This window comes from Ylistrum balloti, unplaced genomic scaffold, assembly GCF_031769215.1.
Source record: "Ylistrum balloti isolate Yb309-2 unplaced genomic scaffold, AGI_CSIRO_Ybal_v1 Utg371360, whole genome shotgun sequence".
Lineage (NCBI taxonomy): Eukaryota > Metazoa > Mollusca > Bivalvia > Pectinida > Pectinidae > Ylistrum > Ylistrum balloti.
The window spans coordinates 10680-38287 of NW_026782721.1; the positions used below are offsets into that span (position 1 = coordinate 10680).

At 35.7% G+C, this 27608-nt stretch overlaps 1 protein-coding gene across 1 annotated transcript; it reads right to left on the reverse strand.

Annotated features, from left to right (window-relative positions):
• Positions 1 to 6014: 6014 nt before the first annotated feature.
• LOC132562184 (protein kinase C and casein kinase substrate in neurons protein 1-like) lies at positions 6015 to 24508 on the reverse strand (the record flags this gene model as incomplete). Its single annotated transcript, XM_060226915.1, has 4 exons — positions 24465 to 24508; positions 17915 to 18202; positions 16414 to 16613; positions 6015 to 6152 (listed from the first exon to the last, which is right to left on the reverse strand). Coding segments are annotated over exons 2-4 (546 nt in total), but the record flags the coding sequence as incomplete, so codon positions are not given.
• Positions 24509 to 27608: the final 3100 nt, after the last annotated feature.

Genomic DNA, 27608 nt, shown 5'->3' on the forward strand with positions numbered 1-27608 from the left:
GACATCACCAGGGTGTATAAACAGACATACAGACATCACCAGGGTGTATAAACAGACAGACATCACCAGGGTGTAATAACAGACATACAGAAGTTTTCTTGTACAACATGGACATCCTTTAATTATTGATGAAGTTTTGTGAAGTTCTACACATTCGATGTTTAATCTGCCAAACTTTCAAACTTTCCAGAAGCAAAAGTGCCAGATCCCTTATGAAGCATATAATCAGAAATATAGAAACAGGTTAATGAAATCTGAAAAGGATCCCAAACATTAGTCTTACCAAACAAAATGTCTTACTATCTAGTAATCATGTTCTATAAATAGTCAGTTAATAGGAAGGACTTCTTTAAATATTTTTAATAATACAGCAAAAAAACCTTAAATATGACACACAAAATACTGAATAGCACAAATTTACAACAGAATGATTATACTTCCTGCTTCCGCAGTAATCTGTGTCAATGTATTTTTATTGAAGTGGCTATCAAGTGATGAATATTGTGTAGGATTTATCAACACATTCAACAATCAGCACTTTGTGATCCTCAGTGTAAACCTTATGTTACTCAGGTCCTGACCCATCTGTAGTGGTTATGTTTTTTTCTTTTCATCCAACCTAAGTTGTCTACAAATTCAAACTAATTATGTTGATTTCAGTATAAAAAGTGCTTGAAAAAATACAATTTCAATAACTATGCTAATAAACTTGTCTTTTTAGCTGCTCTACTCTGTGCTGTATGTGTATATGTATCCTTTCAATGTTGCCTCATGTGGGTTGAATTTTGTTAATAAATAAACTGAACTGAATTGAACATAGCAGCAAGCATCACAAATGTATTACATATCCAAGACCACAAAAGGGCAGTGCAAGAACTTGGAGCGATGACTTGAGCAGAGATCTAAATGATGGTTGAGAAGGCTAGGCAACAGAGCACTATTGCTATGAGCTGAATTTACTGGGAGGGTGGGAGACAGCAGGAAGTATCATTGGGAACATCTGGAAGATGGGAGGGTACAGACTTAGTATCCTTTGTAAGTCAACATACAATGTGCTGCAGATTTCTTCCTACTGGTTTTATATATTTATCATTTGTTTCTTTTTTAAAGACAATGCTGCATGTATTTTGTATAGACAACTAGCTAGCTTGGCTGATTTTCCCACATCCTGCCAGGTTTACTGATAATAGTAGATAGATAGCAACTAACCTCGCCTACACAATATGGAAAGGAAACCTGAAAGTGATAGAAAGGCAATTTACCATGCCATGAGATAGTCAATCGCAGGAATAGTGAATTTGGTGTCTACTAGTGAAGGTCAGCCAAAGAGGATTCACTGTCAGTCATCCTTATGACTCTTAAAATTCACAGAAGCAAGTCAATAGAAGCTGTTGGGCAGCAGGTCAATAGAAGCTGTTGGGCAACAGGTCAATAGAAGCTGTCAGGGAGCAGGTCAATAGCAGCTGTTGGGGAGCAGGTCAATAAAAGCTGTTGGGGAGAAGGTTAATAGAAGCTGTTGGGGAGCAGGTCAATAGAAGCTGTTGGGGAGCAGGTCAATAGAAGCTGTTGGGGAGCAGACCAGAAGAAACTGTCGCCAAGCAGATCTGAAAAAACTGTTGGGAAGTAGACCAGAAGAAACTGTCTGGGAGCATGTCAAAAGAAGCTGTCGGGGAGCAGGTCAAAAGAAGCTGTCGGGGAGCAGTTCAATAGAAGCTGTCAGGGAACAGGTCAATAGAAGCTGTCGGTGAGCAGTTCAATCGAAGCTGTTGGAGAGCAGACCAGAAGAAACTGTTGCCGAGCAGATCTGAAAAAACTGTTGGGGAATAGACCAGAAGAAACTGTTGGGGAGCAGACCAGAAAAAATTGATGGCGGGCAGACTATAACAATTTGATGAGAGGAGGAGACCAAAAGAACCTGATGGGAAGCAAACCAGAAGAAACTGTTGGGCAGCAGCATGCAAGACAGGCAAAGGTTTGTTCTAGTTGGATATGGAGAAAAGGGACAGGGAAGATAGGTAAATTAGCCACCAGAAACAGTGTCAAGTGACAGAGAAGTAGGAATCACTACCTTAAGTAATGAAGCAGGATGAGTGACAAGATTGTGGAAACATCTAGCACACAAGACTGCAATAATGGGCAGCTGCAAGAGCCGACCAGTCCCTGGTTTGGTCAGACCAACATTACTGATGGACTTTTGTAAGACATCATAGAATGCTCAAAAACAACTGAGGATGAAGGATTTACATGATGATGGGAGTGACCAGCACTGGATTATAACAATTTATCTTCAAACCTCCTAATTTCAAAGATAGAGCCAAACACTCCATTGGCCAAAAAAAAAAATTAGAGTGTTGAGTTCTCTAATTTGACAATTACTTTCATTTTTGTGTATTTTGAAATTTGATTAGTATTAAGTGTTACCAAAATTAACAGATGACTATCGCAACTGTTATGACCTCTGTGTATATTGAATACAAAGTAACCATATGAAAACCATCAATACATTCTTGGCAAGACTTAGCAAAACGCTACATACTACCTCCTTTCTTCTTTAATCAATCAGAGCTTTCACAGTCTTCTATATAATTCATTAAAAGGCTGACAATGAATCCTTATACTGCTATTCTGTATACCATAGTCTTCCTAAAGAACATCTTACACACCGATATATAAAATAAACTATAGAAGGGCAGACGAGACAGTACCATAACGGTTACCATATCGGGAGAAAGGGTGCTGCTAATACGTGGGTCAAATAAACATATACTGGTTTGGCTTATAACATATATCATTTTCAGTGAATGATAAATATGGTAATTCATCAATAAAGGAAGTAATACCATTATAACAGAGTAGATGAGGTTCCTACATAAGATATATGAAGTAATATCTCTTTTAATGAGGAGATGGTGTTCCTAAATAGGATATGTACGGTAATAACACTATAACACAGTAAATTACGTTCCTACGTTAAGGATCTGACACCATGGTCATCTTGTTTGGGATTGATTGAGGAGCGGTATTTAAGGAAGGTCATATGTCACAGATTACAGGTGTAAGGTCGAGGAAGTATAGGTCAGTGACCTGCATATCATTCTCAGTGGTGTTGTATAGTTAATAGGTAAAAAAACCACCTGCTGTATATTAATATTGATATACTATGTGATCACATGTCAATTCCATTTTGAATCAGTGTCATGATCACATAGGAGAAAGACTTCTCAGCATAAAATATACATAATTATCTTAATAACTGTATTTCTCTCAGCTGAGGTAGATAGATCAGGTGTCAGTTTAAGTAGGAATACATCATCTACAACAGTGGTTAAATTACCAGTTGAGAGCTGACACTTCACTATATAATCATAGAAGACAACATGTCTTGGAAAGTAATCTGTAATTATCACCAGCAATAAGTAAAATTGTAACAAAATATGAAAACTTTCTTAGCTTTTTCATCTAAATAGGCTGTATTTATATATAGTTCAATATTTCAGTATCCATTTCTAACATCGCATCAGCTACATCTATCTAGACAGTAGCTGAAGCATCTATGGTCAATTATATCTCAGCAGATACTCTCTTTTTTTTTCTAGCAAGTCCAGAACATCCATTCCAAACTTCTGATGAGTCCAGTTACAAAGATGTGATTGGTTTCTCTGTTTGAGTCCTATAGGAAAAACATGAGTCCAGGACTCAAAGTTAAGTCCCAAAGTCACTGTGCTATATATATCGGTCAGTGAACCCAATAGATGATCATCCAGCTTCTGTGTATGTGACGTTGTATTTCTTTCTGCCTTAGTTACTGTGGTCGTTGTAGTGATAGCTTAATTACAATGCCCTTGATGGACACTGATATAACCAAAATTCCATACAAACTGATTTCCTTTCTATACATGAGCTATCTGCAGTGTGTTCTTTATGCAGATAAAAAATTGGTAGCATGCATGATAGAGAATGAGGAATTTTATAAAGAGGTATGACAGAACCAACACAATCTTCAATGTTGCTTCATTTATCATGTTTAATGGGGCAGACTTCTGCACCGTAAACTTCCTAACTATTCTATCTAAGTGCATCTTATATGTGTTTTCTCTAAATAATCTCAGAAGTAAACATGTCAATCTAATCAGCGGTATAGAGATCTTAACACCGCACCATCGAAGCTGATATACGTCTGGATGGACCTATTACAAGATGTTACAAGGCTTATTATTGGATAGAATGAAATAAAAAGGGTGGACCTATTACTAAACATTGGATTATTACCTGATTATAAGACATGGGCTTATTACTGAATAGAGTGAAATATAAAGGGTGGGTTGATTATAAGACATGGGCTTATTACTGGATAGAATGAAATATAAAGGGTGGGTTGATTATAAGACATGGGCTTATTACTGGATAGAATGAAATATAAAGGGTGGGTTGACTATAAGACATGGGCTTATTACTGGATAGAATGAAATATAAAGGGTGGGTTGACTATAAGACATGGTTTTATTACTGGATAGAATGAAATATAAAGGGTGGGTTGACTATAAGACATGGGCTTATTACTGGATAGAGTGAAACATAAAGGGTGGATTGATTATAAGACATGGGATTACTACTAGATAAACTTGGTACTCCTTTCAAATCTAATCAATCAAGTCTGGTAGTAAAATTCTTCCTTTTTCAGTCTAAAACACAAACACTTGCATTTATAATCAATACAATCTGACTGCATCACACCGTTGTTAAAACCATAGGTCATTGTCTCAGATGGATTTAGCCCATCAATATTCTATAACTTCCTTACACATCATTCTTATCACAGAGATCTCTTCTACAAGACTGTGTATTACACACAAACTTTCATTTGTAAAGCTGTTTCTTTCATTTTCCTAAACTTCACTAAAATTTCTTTGAAAATCATTAGTCATAATTATTGTAAATCACATCTACAAAAGAAGAAAATGAAATAAATAAACCATAAAGAAATTCTCAGCGAGTGTGTCGAGTGAGGTGTGTGTCGAGTGAGGTGAGTTAATAATTAATACAGTTACATTGGTGTAGCAGACACCTCCGGGCTACTGACCCTAACACCTGTAATACTGATTACATTGATCCCTGACAGGCAGACAGTAAAGCCTTCGCCACCTGGGTCACGATACCAACATTCCCTCTCTACTTCCCAAACTTGAATAGTTCCAGGCAATCTCATATTTAACTCTTTCAAGTCCTGCTGTACAGCTACAACGTCACAACTGATACACAGTAACCAATGCCTTCTGGGAATTTTTAAACCGCCCTATTTATCCTGCAGCAAGATCAGAGGTCTTACAATTTCTACTTTTTATTCAAAGTCATGAAACTGGCTTTATTACAATACAATGATATATAGATTATTGGTTTATAGTTTTACTGAACAGCAGTATATTTCAGCAAACTGCTGGAGATAATGAGGCAATTTTTATATATATTATACTATAGAGGAAATCACATTGACAAATATATATATATAATGTTGTGTTTGGGAATGTCATGTGATCATACATAGTGTGGTTGTAATTGTCTGCTACACACCATGACCTTAATTAAGACAAAAATCTTCAATAAAGTTACATCAATCCTTGTTTTTTAAAGAAACAAATATCTCCTTTTAAGAGTCATCTTCAAACCATTTAAATACTCTTACTTAATAATGCTGTCACTAATACGTTGTGTAAGATGTGCCACTTTGTCAGTCTAGCAGTAGCAGGCAAAAATATGTAGGCTTCAAGCACAAGAGAAGAAGTAACAATGTATTGATTGGAAACTCGGCTTCAGAAGTTCTTCTTAATAAACCCTTTGATTTTGTTAATTTCTTTAAAAACACAAGTTAACTAAATATTTTTTTCTGGATAAGGCAGCAAGTCTCTGCCAACACAGCAGTCAATTTACCACACTTTTAATATTCAATACAGTTCACTTCAATTCCAGAGACTTTCTCATTTAGAAGTATTGGAATGATAAAGACGTATGTATAATACCTGATCTTGTGACACAGCAGAGTCTCCGCGTGCATTATTCTCCTGGTTGGCCGTGCTTTTTTCATTCCTACACGCTGTGTGGTACTCTTTTTTGGCAGCTTGTAGCTTTGTATATTTCTTCTCCCATGGTTTCTGTGCCTAAAATACATAACAAAGACAGATATTACTATGATTAATTAGACATCAGTAATCAGAGTACCAAGTTGAGTATGATGGGTTGTATACACTAGTTATTGCACACATATTTACTACTGGACATCTGACCACACCTCAGCAAGCAATACAAGAAACAGTGATAGTAAGGATTGTTTACGGACAGACAACAGACAACAGACCATCAACAAAAGGCAACTTAAACAGACCACCATCTTATAAAAGTAAACTAAAATAGACCTTGAAACAATTTATTCTGAAATAAAGATTTCAATTTCTACCATCAGCTGAATCCACTGGCATTTTGGTAGTTTTATGTTTTTACACGATTACTTATCTTTTATATAATTCACTCTTGTTAGTCCATATGTGTTAACCTAGCCCTAACAGATGACCTGAACATCACCAGACATTAAGGTTGTAATGAGTACTCGAGCACCTGTGTACAGGTCGGGTTTGAGAAATAACGGGGTCCAAATCTGTGTACCCGGGTACCCGTCAAAATAGGAAACATTCTGTCTTTTGTCTGTGTTTACATTTCAGATTATTAAAGTAATACAATATCTCGCTCATTTGTTCTGTTTTCATTCATTGAGGATAACACTTTATCTGTTTGTTACATTTCTACATTCAACATTGTCCTCCTTCAGTTTTCTCACTACCACATTTCGATTTGGGGACCATCAAACACATATGTACACGACAGACTTGTGGCTTTACCCTGTTACCATCAATAACACGCCTGGCTTCAGGAATTTCTAGTTTGAATTAGATAACCTTCTTATTTATTTATTTTAGTGTGTATTGATTCTAGATTGAATCTTTTACTGCTGTCATTCCTACTATGTTGTTGTTGATCACGACAACTCTGTCAAATACGGCAATGTCTCTGTCCTACTTTACTTCCTGTTACACATTTGCAAGTAACACTATCCTGCCATATTTGCGGTAAGCTTGACAGGCACGTTTTGTGAACTTTTGACCTCATGTGATTTTCTCAAGATCGTTTAAATTACAAAATAATTGATAGGTGCAATGAAAGGAATACAATATCGTCAGTGAAGTAATGTGTTCATATGATGTATATGGCTGATTTTTAATTGTTCCCCGAAGTTACAAGCCCTTTTCACCGGTAACATTATGTTTCATAATTATGTCAGATAAAATTCAGGTACCCGGGCCCAAAATTTTGAACCTGTGACAGTCCTTCCAGACATCCAGAACAATTAAAGTGTCTTTACAAGGTCTCAAACATAGCAGCAAAGGACAATCCATGATCCCAAGAAAGGCAAACTCTCCAATGATGGAATTAAATCTAAACTTCTGAAGAGACACAAATTGTCCAATGATGGGATCAAACAAAACCTTCTGAAGAGACACAAATTGTCCAATGATGGAATCAAACCTAAACTTCTGAAGAGACACAAATTGTCCAATGATGGGATAAAACCTAAACTTCTGAAGTCACAAATCATCCAATGATGGGATCAAACCAAAATTCAATTAACTCTAGATATTCAATTTATATCCACTTACAAGTATAAAACAATACACTCCAATAAAAGCTATCTATAAATCCTATCTATCCTTTATTTACCTTGTATGGCAAGGCTATTTACAAGATAAATTATTACTTTATGATGTCCGTAATGCCAGACATCTCCCACACAATATTATGTCTGTCCAAGGCACTGGTCAGTGATTCATCTTGCTACCTTGTTATATGTATCTACACACAGCACTAAGTGAATCTATAGTACAGCCTGGGGCTTTCACATCAATATACATACTTCTGCTTCATTTCCTAATAGTTTCTATATCTAAACATCTACAGGACCTTTAGGAATATATTCCAACAAAGATATAAGATATATCTAGGTTGAACTTGCTAGAGGGAATTATACATGCTATAATTCAAAAAAATAAAGATATATTTGTAAGCATGACACACACTTAACACTGTAAACAACCACAAGAAGAATTTATATAAAACAAATTTTGTTTCTAAGGAAATGTGGGCCGTTTTTCTACAAGTATCAGAGGATTCCTTTGTACAATTTATTGTCAATTTGTGACTCTCCACAACTTGATGGGAGATGGACCTGCTTATTTTAGCTCTATCATGTCTTTCCCACAAAATGTAATGTCTAATTGGGCAGTGAGGAACACTGTCAGATATATTTCTGTACAAATGATATAATATAATGTATAGTGACAAGAGGCCCATCGGCCTTGATGGTCACCTGAGACAAGCAATATTGAACATAAAAGTGAAAAGATAGTTATCATGTATCATGAAACAGAATTTAAGACACTGGAAAGAGTAAGCCAGTGTCAATACATGCATAGTATCAAAACTGCCGTCCTTTAATAACAAAGTTATTTCCAGTGGGAAATAACCAACGTTATGCTCAAAAATGCAATTTTTCTATGAAAATTACCGTAAGGTTTAAAAATAACCTTCCTCCCCAGGAAGAAAAGACTTGAAGATGCTTCCATTCATACAGAGCATTTGATTCTATCATATCTGGGTGCTGAGAAGAAGATTTTTTAAATCTGAGTCAATTTTTCACTCATAATTCTAACCAAATTTCAAATATTTCCAATGGAAATTAAATGAATTATGCTCAAAAATATAGCTTTCAGATATAAACTACAGTAAATTTTACCCCCTCCCAATAGGGAAATGTGAGACCCTGGGGTATGAAATTCACAATTTTGGTGAAGTACCTAAAGATGCTTTCATTCATTAACCCTTTCGGGGCCAAATATTTCTCACAATGTTCAGCTCAGCGCCAAATATTTCTCACAATGTACAGTTCAGCGCCAAATATTTCTCACAATGTACAGTTCAGCGCCAAATATTTTCTGGAAAATATCCGAAAACAATGGCAAAAATTGCCGACTAAAGTCGCCTACAGCGGCCTGTCTGCATGTCGACTTTAGTCGCCTATGTCGGCCAGTCTGCATGTCAACTTTAGTCGCCTACGGCGCCGAAAGGATTAAGAGTATTTGATTCTACCATATCTGGGTGCTGAGAAGACAATTTTTGAAATTCAAGTCAATCTGACCCCTTTTGGTCCCATCCCTCCAGCCCCTGTTAGGTGGGGACTATATAATAACAATTTTGGTTCATCTTAGGCCAGGGAAGATTTCTACAAAATTTCATTGAAATCGGATCAGGAGTTTTTAAAAAGAAGTTGAAAATGTTTATTTGATTATGGACCCATAACACACAATACACGATACTGGATGAAGGTGATAGCAATAGGTCACCACAAGACTTGATCTCAGGAGATCTAAAAATGAAATTTGGCATTTTACTGTATGTATGTGTGAAGTATCTATAAACATATTTTCTGGTCAAAAGATATACCCCAATCCCTGGATCTAAGTGGTGGTCAAGAGTGGTATAAAAAGGTCATGCTGCCCTATAAATCATCAGGAGACAGGCCTTGTCTCTACTAGGACATTGGTGTTCCTCCTGTAGAACTGGTGTTTCTAAAGTTGGAGACTGGTGTCACTACAGTAGGAGACAGGCCTTGTCTCTAGTAGGACATTGGTGTTCCTCCTGTAGGACTGGTGTTTCTAAAGTTGGAGACTGGTGTCACTACAGAAGGAGACTAGTGTTCCTCCTGTAGGACTGGTGTTTCTAAAGTTTGAGGCTGGTGTCATTCATCAAGGAAACCCAGGTGTTCCTTGAGAAGGTTTCATAAGGAGGAAATATTTAGTGGTCATCCAGAAGGGGAAAGGTGTTCCTTCAGTAGAACACTGCTGTAGCATTTTCTCCAGAATTACCACAGGTGTTTCTCCAGAGCATACAATCTCCCTTCATCATTAAACAGGTACACAAACCACGCTAAAATTATATTTAAGCTTATAATTAAGTATACAGCTATAAAGGATAGCAGTGTCAGATCTAAGGATTTCAGAAGCTTCCCATTAAATGTCCTGACAAGTTTTGCTGTAATCCTTATTCTATGTAGATTGTACTCAAAGATCTCACATGATTCTATCGGTAGTAAAATGACAGAAATTATCACATTACAGTAGATTACTTCAGCTGACAAGTGGATCCAACCACGATACTCAATGATAAGAGGTATATCAGTGCTGACACATTAGCACACACAAGAAAACAACATTATCCCCATCACAAGTCAAGGCTTTTTTGTTGTCAATTTTGGACTAAAGCCTTCCTCATCCAATATTGAGAATAATCATTCACTGATAGGGAAGCAAATTACCATGCCAAAAATAGAAGATATTGCAATTAGGGAAAGTGTTTAGAAAAAGTCTGTAACATTCATACTCAAGCACTAGCATGACTTATATATGCGATGTAGATCACGGAGTCAATGACAAAATCAGCCTGGAGGCTATAACAGTCAGTAGTAGGAAGTACACATTTAAACCATCACGTCCACACTAGCTACACAACTTAACCTGTCATTCTGTAACCAGCCACATGTGATTTTAAACACCTCAATATGTATAAAACTTTCAATTAGAAATCAGCTGAACATGCAGGGATCACTTTAGAGCAGACTAGGGGAATGTTATTCATGTGCTGCACTATATATGAAAATCCCATCCACTTTCTCCTAAACCCTGAAAATCTCCTGTAACATTGTAGACCCAGGTGTGGACAATATCTAATATAAACTAATTACATTCATTATTAAGAACCCATGTCCAACAGGGAAGGAAGAGAAAGGGTATTGTAAAAAAATGTTTAAGTCGGATGACCTAAAAAAACTTTATCAGTTTTTAAAATAATTATCATGCTATTGTATATTTATTTTGTAGGAAACAAGTTTTTACAGGAACAGGAAGAAAACATCATGAGATCAGTCCTGTATTTTTTTTTTATGTGAATTTATCTACAGATAAATCATTGTGATTTAAGTCACTTCCTCCATCTATACTCCCTAGTGTACAGTATTTATATTCCTAAGCTAAATTTCTAATCAACCCTTAAAAATCTGGCAATTATCAGTAAAACAAATCACAATCTTTAACAAAATCTGCCCCAGTAAAATACCAATCTCATTTAAATTTTGTCTAAATTTTTTGTAGAAATGTTTATTGGGCGACCTATCTAAAGACCAAGTCTAGGGACCTACATATATATTCTGACAATAAGTAAGGTTAGATACTAAAATTAATGATAATAGATATGGCTGGACTTACTGCCAGGTACAAGCTTATTGGTATCTACATGTCATATATAATGTCCAATAAATTAAACAGTTTCATCATAATTAGATGATAACATTATATACAGAGATACATACAAGATGTATTTTCCAGGAATATATATTTAAACTTATATCATTTTTTACAGAATATCTTAATATTTTAATATTTAGTGAATTCCTGGTATTGATTTACACACAGGAACAGACATTGTAATGTACATGCTATCTTTGTGTGGAGATTCGCCGAGTCAGCATTAAAACTATTATACACAGCTTTGTCACTGTCCCACCAAAACCCTGTGGAGAAGAAAATAAGTGAGCGATTCAAATTGCAGTGTTGAGGAAATTCCCTATCAGTAGTCTGTCAGGACATATCGATCTTCACCAGAACATCCAATCAAATTCAATCTAACAAATAAGGACTGTGAGAAATCATCAAACACAACAGTACTTAATCAAAACCAGTTACGTCCTGTGTAAATCAATACACATTGTCAGGTTAATCTGAAACAGTGCAAAATAAATAGATAGAACTTAAAACTTGTGACATTGGTCAGTAATATGCCCACCCTTCTTATCAAAAGTTTTACAAACAAACATCTAGATTTAGAAACTGGTACTTTCTCTTCTATATTCTGGGGACAAGTTTTTCTCCAGTATTAAGGATCATCATTAGAGCTAGAAAAGGTTCTCAGGACCAATCAGGGACTAATCAACACATGATGCAGAAGCCTCTAACTAGCACTAAAATTGTTTTATGGAAGTACATATACACCTCAGAGATGCCGATTTTTTTCTTTCTGGGTAAGTAAATACATCTAAGAGATACTGAAATGAACCTCAGATGTAGAAAAGAATTAACAAGATGTGACTTCTGATACCTGAAATTTGTTCCCCAATATCTTTGTTATTAATAGTATACCCCAAATGATTTTTCAGAGCCAGTGATAATTATACATAAACCTTAATTCAGAACTAACATCATGGCATTCTACTGAGAAATAATTTAAATATTACAGCCCACATGAAGCTTCCATTGCTTTACATTCTGTCACATTTTATTGGAGCATTGCCATTTTCCTGACAGTTCAACTCGTAAGACTTGTTAAAAGCCAAAAAAAAAATTGACAACAAAACGCATGTTAAATTCTATCTCCATCTTCACCTAAAACAGGTCTAACGACAGCTAAAGACAGCTAGCTTAAAAATTATCAGGATGTCTATGAATTTTCAAAAGGAATAACGCTTTCCATTCCACAATAGACATTTTATTTGGAAATTATCTCATTTGAAAATATTTACCAGCTCTAGTAGATGTATTTGGCAATCATGGAGAAAGGGGGAGGGGCCACAATACCTCAGTCAGTTAATGTGTGCCTACCCTATGTAACCTCAAGAGTGTTTTTCAACACACACTATTTCTCAGGAAGCTGACAAAGTAAGGACCACAACTGTTTCAAAGAACCAAAGATCCAAATGAATTGTTGATGGTGCAAAGTGGACAATATCCTGCCATTCCCCTTTCCGTGAGATGCTTCGGACCAAATTTGATTAAAATTGCTGAGTTGTTACTGAATAGTTGCAATATATAGTAAAAGTTGACAGATAATGGACGACAGATGCTGAATGCCACAGTATCCAAATGGCTCAATTGGACCTCCTGGCATGCACGACACATGACGTCGGATAAAGGTGATAGCAATAAGGCACCATGAGACTTTATTTCAGGTGACCTAAAAATGTATAAACAAGTTAGGGAAATTTTCTGATAATATAGAAACCATCAGGAAAACACAAACGTAGTTGTTATTGGCCTTAGAATCAATAGTTACTGGGTAATTTTGTTCATGTTAGTACATCACATCAATAGATCTTAGGATGTTCATAAAGTGTTCACTGTGTACAGAACAAAATCTGATTAACTGTTATAATCAATAAATGTATATCATGGTCTAGAAATATCCACTTTTTTCCTAGTGTCCGAGGCTTAATCTCTATATAACACCAAACATCATACAACATCAAAGCTATTGATGTACAGGAAAGGAACTTAAAAAACATCCAGGCTATTATGTACAGGAAAGGAACTTAAAAAACATCCAAGCTGTTTATGTACCGGAAAGGAACTTCAACAACACCGAAAGGAACTTTTAACAACAACCAGGCTGTTTATGGAACAGAAAGGAACTCAAACAACATCCAGTCTGTTTATGTACAGGAAAGGAACTTAAACAACATCCAGGCTCTTTATGGAACCGAAAGGAACTTTTAACAACAACCAGGCTATTTATGTACAGGAAAGGAACTTAAACAACATCCAGGCTCTTTATGGAACCGAAAGGAACTTTTAACAACAACCAGGCTGTTTATGTACAGGAAAGGAACTTAAACAACATCCAGGCTCTTTATGGAACCGAAAGGAACTTTTAACAACAACCAGGCTGTTTATGGAACAGAAAGGAACTTTTAACAACATCCAGGCTGTTTATGGAACAGAAAGCAACTTTAACAACATCCAGGCTGTTTATGGAACAGAAAGGAACTTTAACAACATCCAGGCTGTTTATGGAACAGAAAGGAACTTTAAAAACATCCAGGCTGTTTATGTACAGGAAAGGAACTCAAACAATATCCAGGCTGTTTATGGAACAGAAAGGAACTTTAACAACATCCAGTCTGTTTATGGAACAGCAAGGAACTTTAACAACATCGAGGCTGTTTATGTACAGGAAAGGAACTTAAACAACATCCAGGCTGTTTATGGAACAGAAAGGAACTTTTAACAACAACCAGGCTGTTTATGGAACAGCAAGGAACTTTTAACAACATCCAGGCTGTTTATGGAACAGCAAGGAACTTTTAACAACAACCAGGCTGTTTATGGAACAGCAAGGAACTTTTAACAACAACCAGGCTATTTATGGAACAGCAAGGAACTTTTAACAACAACCTGGCTATTTATGGAACAGCAAGGAACTTTTAACAACAACCAGGCTATTTATGTACAGGAAAGGAACTCAAACAACATCCAGGCTGTATATGGAACAGCAAGGAACTTTTAACAACAACCAGCCTATTTATGGAACAGAAAGGAACTTTTAACAACAACCAGGCTATTTATGTACAGGAAAGGAACTCAAACAACAACCAGGCTGTTTATGGAACAGCAAGGAACTTTTAACAACAACCAGGCTGTTTATGGAACAGAAAGGAACTTTTAACAACAACCAGGCTATTTATGTACAGGAAAGGAACTCAAACAACAACCAGGCTGTTTATGGAACAGCAAGGAACTTTTAACAACAACCAGGCTATTTATGGAACAGAAAGGAACTTTAACAACAACCAGGCTGTTTATGGAACAGAAAGGAACTTTTTACAACAACCAGGCTGTTTATGGAACAGAAAGGAACTTTTAACAACATCCAGGCTGTTTATGGAACAGAAAGGAACTTATAAAACTCTTCAGTAAGAGCAATATACATAAGAATTTTATTTGAGTTGAAATTATGATGTCCTACATTACAACCATTGCAGAATCCATGTTACATCTCGGACATATTTTGTAAAAAATAGATACACGTCATACAGAACATTGTAATGTTAAATGTAATATCATGCAAAGTTGTTTTTCAAAAAGAGTATTATCTTTGTACAGTTCCCCATCACAACAGTAAATCTATCACAGAAACAAAGACACTAAATTGTGTCCTCTGCCACCAAGGAACAACTAGTGATATAATATGCCACATGCTTCTTATCTGCCATGTGTTATACGGAAAAAGGGCTCTTTTGTATATTTTGGGTTTTCTTGTGTTATATGAGGCTAAGAACCAAACATATTTGTCACACTGGAAAGTAATTCATCAGGACATAATGATGGACGCTAAACGGCATCAAACAATATAGCAAATCTCAGCTATTGGTTATATTACTGCACAATATTTCGTCAGTGGTCGATCTCCAACGGTCATTTTGTGGTAAAATATATCAAATATTCAATGACTTGTAATATCAGATTTGTTCCTGATAAATTTTGTCATTTCAAACAACATTTTCAATGGTTGGCCTATATATTAATCTATTGTTTTGGACGTAACACTGGACTCCATGATATGCACCACTAAAATAATGTCATAAAACACATATACAAACTTACTCCTTAAAAAAGATAAATCGCTTTTAGTCTCAATGGCCGGGACGTAACATTATGACATGATTTACACAAGCACTAAATGATTTAATTTCTTTAAAACATGTTTAGAGGTTTTCACTACATTCGCTATTATCGGGAAACCAATCACTTCTGCAAGGATATACACAACCACAAGGAGGAAATGACACACAAGTTAATGTCATTCTAAATATATCTTTGTGTGTAACATTTATAACACGAAATATTACATCCAGGTACTAATTTTTCAAAATGTTGTAAATGAAAATTAATGTACATTTCTGAAAAGTAAATACATCTTATAGATCTTTTCGATCCATTCACCTTGTCTCATAATACTGAACAAAAAAGATATGTTAACTTTTAATTTTGCTTGTGAAAACATCAAAGAATGGTGTGGTGTCAATGCCAAATAAGACATGAAACAGAAATTGTGATGTAAAATATTTCATAATATTACAAAACGTTTTGGTAGTTATATCCTTGTTTGAGGAACTTTCAATTGATATAATTTATGTTTCATTCAGCAAACATGCATCTCACAGAGAGACTGGGTGGGTATATGGGAACCATATTGTCTTCGTTTTTTAATTTCTATGCCAGATATCATGGCCTTTCAGTGAGAAAAGATAGAAAGTGAGTAGAGAGCATATCGTATGAAGCCTTGTAAGAGAGTAGGAAATAGAAATGTGGTAGAGAGGGGACGTCTATACTACCAACCTATTCTTAAACTATAACTCTGAAGACTAGCCCCTTGGCAAAATTATAGCTCTAACTTAACACTAACTAGGCAGCAAGAGGCCCAGCTAGGTAGAGAGAGGAGATGGGAATCCTACATTATATGAGTTACGATATGTTGATAATATTTTACCTTTTTGAAACCATCTTCCATTTCTTTTGTTTCTTTGAAATGCATCATAGATTTGTGATAATTGTCCTTCTGCCACTGTTTGATGTCTGCGTAAGCTTTAGACATGAGATTCTCTCCGACCAAGGTGTGAAGGTTTGCCACGCTATCTGCCTCCTGCAGCAATCCTCTCCACGCACCTTGTGTAGTTGCATACTCAGGTCCTGCACACATACAGAAAGTAATTACAAACATCTTTTCACTTGAAAATCTTTTCCGTTATTTTGAAAACATCTTAAGCATCGAAAGATTTAAAATTTAACTTTTCATCAACAATGTGGCTAAAGGTTTTCCTTCTAATGGATGTAAAACAATTAATTGTAAACATTTTTACCTGTTAGATCAAGACTAGCAATAAAAGTTGAAACTTGTTGTCTCAAAATCGTTTGAGTCAAATTTCCAAGTCCCAATTTTTTTCCATTTATAATTTTAGTTCGGATGACTCAAATTTCATCGAGTCAAATTTTTTATTTACATCAAAGAGATTTTTCAGTCCCTTCAATTGCAAAGCAAGGTTAAAGGCATACTTGTCTCGAAACTGTTTTTTTGTCAAAACATAGACAAGTCTTTTGAAGAAGTCTGTCAATAAATACACAGTGTCACCTGTGCGCAACACATGGCTAATTATGGCATATTGGTCCAGTGTATTTAAAACACCTAGTCTCTGCCCATTAATGACCGTGCAGTTTATAAATTTGGCTGCCTAATTAGTGTCACCATCATATAGCAGTGACTTACCTGTATGTTAAACAAGTAGCATGTTTACACAAGACATGCAAACAGTCAGCTTGGCCGTGTGCATCTTTAGGAACAATAAAAACGAAACCGTGTCAAACCTGTATGAAATTTTCCACGAAATTTGATCTCAACATTTCTGACAGAAACTAATTTTTGTGCTTGTTTACTAAAGGACTTTGGTACTGTGTTGGATTTAGTGCTTGGAAATGCAGTGCTGAAATTATTTATCATTGACAGAGTCTATGTCTCGGAGTAATTTGTTAAGTCTAGTCTTTATAACATTTTATAAAACTTTCCAGTGTCGACTTTTTCATATGTTTATTAATTCATAGTAAAGTTATGTTAATATGATCTGTAGCTTTGTACATCCTTTCTTTTCGTGTATCAAAAGCAAATTTTAGTTTCGTTTTATTGTCATTCCGTACAATATATTATCTACATGTGCTTTGTCAGTAAGAGGAGTGTACAGGAAACATGTTCAGTACATGTGTAGTAGATTGGTATTGCATTCCATGTTTGGTGTTTTTATCACATGTTTTGTCATGAATAAACAATGAAAGGAGAAAATAGATTTTTTTTTCTTTTGTTTATTTACTGCCATTTCAAATAATAGATTAAATTATGCTTTCTGATATCTACTATCTACTACTATTAATACACAGAAATAGCTGTACAAAAGCATCTTGATCAAAAAGGGAAGAACCTGAAAAGCAGTCATATTTTGTACCTTTGTCTAAGTATTCATTCCATCTTTTGGTCCACTGTGTTAGCTGTTTGGCATAATTCCGTTCGATCTCGCTCCTCGACTCTATCAGACTTCGAAGACTGTCACACAGTTTGTAACCATTGTCTACACGCTTCACAGTTCTCTGATACTTTCCCACTTCCCAAAAGCTGTCACTAGTGGGCTGAATGGATTCCTCATAGTTTGTCATGACGACCACTTTTATTTAAAATTTTCTCAGATTATCAACTTTTCTTCAATTGTTGCTTTTGGAATTACCACATCGGAAGTCTGAAACAAAATTTCAAAATATTTTCAAACTGGCTAACACATCAAATTTGCAATGAAAAAGCACATTCAATGTGTATAAACTTTTGAGATTATTAAAAAAATCTGGCATTTATGAACAGTAATCTACAATATCCTTTTATGAGTCCTTTTCAACTTTATTGCAAAAGACCATGGGTCTCGCAGTATTTTCAAAAATTTGATGCTAAATTCTACGAGTACAGGACTCCAGACCCATGTGTAGAATTTATCACTGGTTAGAATTTGATCGCTGCACACAATATTAGATATTTCAGTGACTTGTCTTCTAGATGCCTTACACCTAATCTGTTAATAATTCATGTAACAGAACTGAATTGACAAAGATATTCACAGACCTGTACTCAATAGAACCTAGTAATAAGCAATATACACATGAACCTACACGCAGTAGAACCCAAAACTAACCAAGATATATGCAGACCTACACGCAGTAGAACCCAAAACTAACCAAGATATATGCAGACCTACATGCGGTAGAACCCGAAAGAACCCAAAACTAACCAAGCTAATCAAAATATATATATGCAGACACACCTACCAAATACAAACCAAGACACACACACATGGTAGAGCCAAATAAAAAACAAAATACACAGTAGAACCCCAAACTAGCCAAAATATATGCAGACCTACAAACCAAGACACGACACACACATGGACCTGCACATGGTAGCCAAATACAAACCAAGACACAAATACAAACCAAGACACACATAGACCTGCACATGGTAGAGCCAAATACAAACCAAAACACACATGGACCTGCACATGGTAGAGCCAAATACAAACCAAGACACACATGGACCTGCACATGGTAGAGCCAAATACAAACCAAAACACACATGGACCTGCACATGGTAGAGCCAAATACAAACCAAAATACACATGGACCTGCACATGATAGAGCCAAATACAAACCAAAACACACATGGACCTGCACATGGTAGAGCCAAATACAAACCAAGACACAGATAGACCTGCACATGGTAGAGCCAAATACAAACCAAGACACACATGGACCTGCACATGGTAGAGCCAAATAAAAAACAAAATACACATGGACCTGCACATGATAGAGCCAAATACAAACCAAAACACACATGGACCTGCACATGGTAGAGCCAAATACAAACCAAGACACCACCTGCACATGGTAGAATATATGCAGACCTACAAACCAAGACACACATGGACCTGCACATGGTAGAGCCAAATACAGTAGAACCCCAAACTACAAACCAAAACACACAAAATATATGACACACAGACCTGCTCATGGTATCACCAAATACAAACCAAGATGCACATGGACCTGCACATGGTATCACCAAATACAAACCAAGATGCACATGGACCTGCACATGGTATCACCAAATACAAACCAAGATGCACATGGACCTGCACATGGTAGAGCCAAATAAAAAACAAAATACACATGGACCTGTGTTTTGTTCAGTATATATATATATATATATATACACTTAAAGTGAGCAATCTTGAAAACTAAAGTAACCATTTATTGTTTATGTTCAGTTTTAAGTTCCGTTGAAAGTGATCAATGTTATATAAATTTAGTGGCATAATACTATGAATATTAAGATCAGTTGATCATACCTTTATATTTCTTTCTTTAACCAAATGATAATGATAGAATATTTGCCACTTAATTTCAGTGATGCTGGATCAATCAATGATTCTATTACCACCCAAGTATGACAAAACAGTGTAATGGTTTACACACATTAATGAAATACAATATACTAACAGTCAGATATGTAAAATTGTATGAAAGTTACTCCCAGTAAAACAAATCATACCCGACGATCGTGCAACATTACTTCGAACATCAGACTTTTAAAAACATTCTGGAGATTCACTATCATAGGTTGATTTAGAACTTTTTACCAACTGGTGAAAAGACCTATTGTTCTTTTACTTATCAAACTTATCCTTATTCTTCTCCCAGGATTTTGTGGAGTCTAACTTTCCAAAATGTTAAGATATATGTTTTAGTCTTTTAAAGGTCTCTTATTATTACTTCAGAAGATATTCTATACAAAGCAATCGGTCATTCAGGCCACAACTGCCTCATTAGATATTTGTGGAATTTGCTGATAATCAAACTTAAAGAGAGTGGTTGAGGGACTGTCTGTGTAAGACTCATAAAAATCTGAGCATTCCTTTGAGAGAAGTGTGGACAGCTATCCTCAAGACTGTTTCTAGAAATCAGCCAATCAGGTAAGAGCTACCTGATTAAATGTACATGAAATTCACAGTTAATCGAACTTGAGTGAGGAGGTTATGTAATAAGTTTGCAAAGCAAGTCTCATCATAATTAATTTGTTCCTTCAAAAGATAACTTGCAGAAAGCATTCAGTTAAGAGTGCTAAAAGATATCCGCCAGTCAGGTCACAGCAGTCTCATAAAATATGTATAGAATTTGCCAATAATCAAACCTGAACAAGGAATTAGGGTATTGAGTCTACAACACAAGTTTCCTAAAAATCATATTATTCCTTCTAAAGATAACGTGCAGAAAGATTTCCCATAAAGTGATTAAAGAAGTCAGCCAATCAGGTCACCGCAGCCCCATTAAATATGTGTGGAATTCGTCATTAATCAAACTTGGGCAAGGGTTAAGAGAACAAATACGCCAACCAAGTTTCATCAAAATTTTGACCAGTCCTTCAAAAGATATCATACGGAAAGCAGCATCCGAGAGTGATTCAAGAAATCAGCCAATCAGGTCACAGCAGCTTTATTAAACATGCAATGAATCTGCTGTTAATTGAACTTGGGATAAGGATTATGACATTGAGTGTACCAACCAAGTTTCACCAAAATCTGACCAACCCTCCAAAAGCCATCATGTGAATAGCAGCAATCTGAGGGACAGAACCTGTTTGAATATCCCCAGCCAACTTTGTTAGGTGGGGAATGATAAAAATAGCACAAAGTACCGAGTGGGCTTATTAAAGAACAATAAAATAACACAGTACCAGACTGAGTGGGCTTATTGGAGAACAATGAAATAAGACAGTACCAGACTGGGTGGGCTTATTGGAGAACAATGAAAACAATACAATACCAGACTGAGTGATTTATTAAAGAACAATGAAAACAATACAGTACCGGACTGAGTGGGCTTATTATAGAACTATGAAACAATACAGTACTTGACAGAGTGGGCTTATGTAAGAACTATGAAACAGGACAGTACCAGACTGGGTGGGCTTATTTAAGAACAGTACTTGACAGAGTGGGCTTATTAAAGAACAATGAAATAAGACAGTACCAGACTGAGTGGGCTTATTGGAGAACAATGAAATAAGACAGTACCAGACTGAGTGGGCTTATCAGAGAACTATAAATTAGCATGTGTAAGAACAAATCTCAATCACTGCTGTATAGTTTACATTACAGAATAGATACATTTTATTTTACCTATTAATCGAACATTTTACACTGTCAATTAAATCAGTGACCCATTCAGAAGGGTCATGTGCTGTATAACAAATTCTGAGCATTCCCTGAGAAGTTAAAGATTAGAACGTGATTGAAAATTTCATTTGATTGGTTAAAATAATGAATCAGAATGTATCCCTTTAAGAAAACTGATAAAGATAAAAAAAAAAAAAAAAAACTTAAACTCTATAAATTTTTCTTGTGATGCCTGGGAACCCACATCTGAAAATAATGAGTCTCTGGATCTGTGTTGAGAGTGTAAACAATGAGGCAGGGAAGATTCATATGGCTGCTGCTTAAGAAACAATCTATAGACATAAATGCACTATGAAATTTTGAAATGTCTTTGGTATACTCATTGATAAAATATGTTCATCCTTTTTACTTTATCTGCATAATGGATGCAGGAGGCAGGCGTAGATTGATCTCTGCATGAAGGTAGGAGTGAGATATATATATAAACTTTATTTATTTTACATCAACTGCGAAACAAGCTATCAGCTTATATCAATCACTCTGGTTGGCTCAGATGGATGAGTGTTAGGAATTTTACTGTGAAAGGAAAACCGGAGTACACTGGGAAAACCCACATGGTCAGGGAGGTGATCCCATACAATTTCACGTCCACACTGGGAATCAAACCCCGCACACATAGGTGAAAGCAAGTGTGTTACCAATGTGCCACCCAACCACTCAGAAGTGGTAGGACTGATACTTTTTCTGTAACTTGATATGTAAACATGAAATACCAACAAGACAAAATAATTGTTTTGTTTATGTTATAGGTAATTACATTCATATGAACTTGGACAACAGCAAACTTACAAAGTCCCTGCGTAACTTAATATAAAGGTGCATTTTCACTAATTTTCAGAGTAAAAACTATAAAAAACAAAAGTATGACAAGAAAAAATGAAGTTTACTAAATTATCTAAATTTATATGTATATATACATACTCAGTCTAGTGTAAAAAGGCACTTTGATAATACTTATCCTGAAGATTTTAGAGAAACTCCAAGCTATAAATAGATTTACACTCCTCTATCCAGTAACTACAATGTTCACTTACTAAACAAGCAATTGATATGCTGTTGTAAATTATCAATAAGGTATGTTAAAATGTGACATTGTGCATCTTTCTGATTAAACCACATATCATATATCTTATCTATTCAAAAATTTCAAGTATGCATGAATGTGTACATTAATGGTTTATCAATATATTCTCCCTGATAAAATACAGATTGCAATAGTTTTCCTACAAATCATACAACAGTAATGCGTTCAAATAATGTATGACTCCATACTTTTACAGACACTTAGAATTTAAAGGAGTGGCTTTCACTATCCCATTGATAGTCGACAAATGTCCTGCTTAGTTTTGAAAGAAATATTTCATTGTTTAACTTCATTTAATTCATTTATCTTATCCTAATATCCATTTCATACTCTCTTAATGGTTCATTTATAACTGATACTTTTTTTAAAATATTCTTTTAATGCAAAAAGTTTTAAAGTATTTCTGCTAATAGTCAAAATTTAAAAACTTTTAAATCAAATTCCAGATTCCAGCGAAAAAGAGAATAATATTTATTTTTTACATAATAAGACAGTCTTTCTATATGCATGTTCCATAATAGAGGAATTCCAGAAAGTAAACATCATTATCAATACAATTTAATAAGATATATATGGTCTATTTGGTATTATATCCAGGGTTGAAATATATTTCCCAATTAAATAAACCACCAACTCAGGCTAGAAATGTATACATTTTTATGTAAACAAACACAATGTTAATTTAGTCTTGTACCTGAGGCACAGGTAAATTCATTATGATTGAAATCAACCACACCAGTTCAATGATCATGAGGTCATAACCTGTGGATGGTCTACTTTGTACAGGTAAATTATCCATGGTATATATATATACATAGTAAGTTCAATGATCCGTGCTACATATTTACTTTCCCCGTTACAATGTTGATCCCTGACAAAAAAAAAACACAATAGACATTGACAATAGATTATCTATACCATGTACCCTCCATAGAAATATAACTAATTCACCCAGTCACATCAGTTATTTACCATCATTTGGAGACATACGGTAAACTTGTCACCCCACCCTCCTAAATTGGGCGTAGGCCTCTCATTCACGTAACCTAACTAGCCTAGGCCGACTGCCAATTTTCCTTGTCCAAGACTGATAGGCCAAGTTTTATTGAAGGTTTGCGTCGCCCGTCAGTCATATCACACGAATAATGTTGACCGAACATAAAGTACTGCATCTCCGTACGTAATTATGCCATTAGAGATAATGTATGGGGGCCGGAAGACACCGGTGCATGCCCCACGTTGGTTGTACACACCCCACGGACAACAAACAGGTGAGCAAAATCTTCACACCTGTCAAATATCCTGAGCAGGTCATCATGTGTCAACACCACACACGAACCACTTAGTGAAATACACGTGTGTAAGCAGAAAATAAAACGAAACATTTTGCCAACACTAACTTTGAACGACACAATACCGTGATTTTCACAAATGAAGCCGAAAGTCCAGCGTTCCTTAGATTCCAGGTTGTTGAAGAGGAATCACTGAACCTCAACGAAAACAAGTTTTCCGTCCTTGTGGTTATCTGACATATGTTGAAATGGCTAGCACACTTCCTTTAATCCATTTCTGGATCGTCTGATTATCAAATTCCATGAAAATTTGCTTGAGACATTGAGTTAATCCAGGTTTACTTACCAAAGTTTACTTCTCTCGTACTACCCAGTTTCTTCCGGAGATTCCAAAATGGCTGATTTTGAAGGGGTGTGGCTATAAGTCTGTCATCTTGTAACGAGCCATTTGATTGGTTGATAAAAGGATTCTAGTTAGGCCACGCAAAACACTTTTTCCCTACTGCCGTGTGCAATCCTGGCGTAGTTTTAATGATTCAGCATAGCTCACCAAACTACGATCATTATCGGGACCCACTTTTGAATTTCAACTTACACTTCGGATGTTACAATGTACAAACGATATAAGCATTCAGCTATGACTACTGTGGTACGACACTCTTCTTCATGGCACCAATAAAATTATTATCAAATAAATACTTTATTGAAAGGGGGAGCGAGAAGGGGTTGAGTGGGATACTATGGGATTACCATGCTTTGTATTAATGTACTCTATATCAAAATGATCAATGAAGGTATCAATTGACGTCACTATATTTAGGCTAGCCCGACTGTGCCTGCTATCCTAGCTGGAGATAAGTACCAATAGGTCGATATGCTGAGTTGACAGTCTGACCATCCAGGTAAATAACTTAATACCTGCTTAAACGTACAAATGTTCACTTACATATGTGTCCAACTACGTGTGCTTACCTCCATCAGCGGAAATAACAACTAGCAATTTCGGGAGTACGAACGATCTATCGCTTTGATGGATTAAAAAAAGAAGTATTTGGCACATAATTTGATAACTTTTTAAATTTCAATATTTAATCAACCATGCATATTTATCGAGTTCTTGAACAATTAAATATTATGATTATAAATAAAACGAAAATTGATCACCTTAAACTAAAATAGCTCATCCCAATGGCATTCATAAAGATAGTGACTGTCCGTTATGGTCAAGACAGTGAGAATTCGAATAAAATTAGATCCATAGATCATATATGTTGTAAAAACTGACGTCATGGTAAGATAGAATAGAAGTTCTTATAAAACCACCAATACATTGTTACCATCAGGGTGTATTTTATAACATATAATCTGTTTACCATCTCGTCACACCATTTTCGACCTTGGTGTACATAGGATTAAAGTGCAGCCGAAAAAGTTGGTCGATTCCTTACCATCAAGTACGCTACACACTGGTCATTTGTCTGATGAAGTTGATCGTGTGGTCATCGAAACGTCACGCCCTCATCTTCTACTGGTTGTGTTATAAGAACTTCTATACTATCGACTTTAGCAACCCGAAGAAAATCTTTGATTTTTCAGATTTTCCACAAAATTGACTTGATCACATACGTCGAGTGGAGCAGTGGTAACGTACTCGCATTTCACTAAGGCGTCCGGGGTTCGATTCCGGGAACGGACGTGAAAATGTATGGGGTCACCGTCCTGACCACGTGGGTTTTTTCCACAGGTACTCCGGTTTCCTTCAATATTTCAGTGATGCTTTATATTAAGTCCAAAGTTGATCGTAAGCGCGCTGACCAAGCAGGATCAGTTTTAACTACAACTATATAGAGCGATCGGAATTTTATATCCAGCTTAAATTTGATACCCGACAACAGCACGTTCTATGGTTGTCCAACATTGTAATTTATCGCTTTCTCCTTATGTCCACTTCCTGTCCTGACCCACTTTCACATTGAAGAAATTGAGAAAACAATGACAGCAATATTAGAACACAAAATTACTCTTAAAATTTATTTTACCTCTTAAATATGACGTATTCTTTACATGGACCGCCAGTATAATCCTACCAAGTTGAACGTATTTGGAATGCTATAATCAACCTAAATAGCTCTTGTAAAATATTAAGATATTTCCTTTTTGATATCCATGAAAGTCACCGAGGCAAATTAAAATCACGATCGAGTCTAACTGATTGCATCCGTTACATTTACAAAAAGGAGGCACTCTACTTTACAAAATTCTGCAAAAGTCACACTTTTTGATGAATGATGAATATTCAAGATAAACTTAGTTACTTCGCATTGGGAAATTTCAGAATTATTTGCTTTGATGTCTCAGACAATCCTTTGTACGTACAGGTCGACAGTGCACAACGGAGAGTTTCTTTGATTGCAAGAAAGTGTTTCTTTATATTTTATATGGGTTAGGATAAGAGTTATTTTTTTCTTTTTTTTTTTTTTTTTTTTTTTGAAAACTAAAACAATAAAATGATTATTTACACAATTCCATGCAGACTATTTACAAGAAAATTATCAATGAAATAGCATATCCCTTAGATATCTATAGATACTCTGCTCATCATGTTTATCATAAGTATGTAAATCTGTATGTGTGTATGAAATGGTGGCGGTGTGTATGTGTGCGTATGTGCGTGTGTGTGTGCGTGTATGCGTGTGTGTGTGCGTGTATGCGTGTGTGTGTGTGTGTGTGTGTGTGTGTGTGTGTGTGTGTGTGTGTGTGTGTGTGTGTGTGTGTGTGTGTGTGTGTGTGTGTGTGTGTGTGTGTGTGTGTGTGTGTGTGTGTGTGTGTGTGTGTGTGTGTGTGTGTGTGTGTGAAATGGTGTTGGTGTGTGTGCGTGTGTGCGTGTGTGCATGCAGTGTACATGTGTATTTATCATATGTGTATGAATGTGTTTACATGCAAATCCATAGATATATCAATGAATACAATGGTAATACTTGTGTGATTCTATTATAAGGTTGGAGATGACCTAATATTATTTTGTCATGTGCGTGCAAAGGTGTGAGTGTGGAAGTGCATGTTGTCTCATTACGTATTAATTGTTATATTAAATTCATTGTATTAAATAGAATGTTACGTCACAAAAAGAGAGATTTGTGTGTGAGTGTATATATGTTACTGGTAAGATAAGATATATAATCAGGGACAAAGAATGTCATGGTGACATTATTTGCAATATCTTGCGAACGCGATGTTAAAAATCAATGAAAATTGGTCAAGCAACTCTCTAGGTTACGGTGCAAGTGGTCCTGTATCGAATGTTGCATAATTGTATTGCGTGACGATGTCTTCCGCGGAAACCACGAAAAGGAAAAAAAAATATCGCGCACAGCAGTGTTGTGACATTGAATTACACTGCTCGTCATACCATTAGATAGTCTTCATAGAGACAGATAACAGGTCATATCCATGTAAAAACTGTAAGGAAACGATTGCGAGAAGTTGGTCT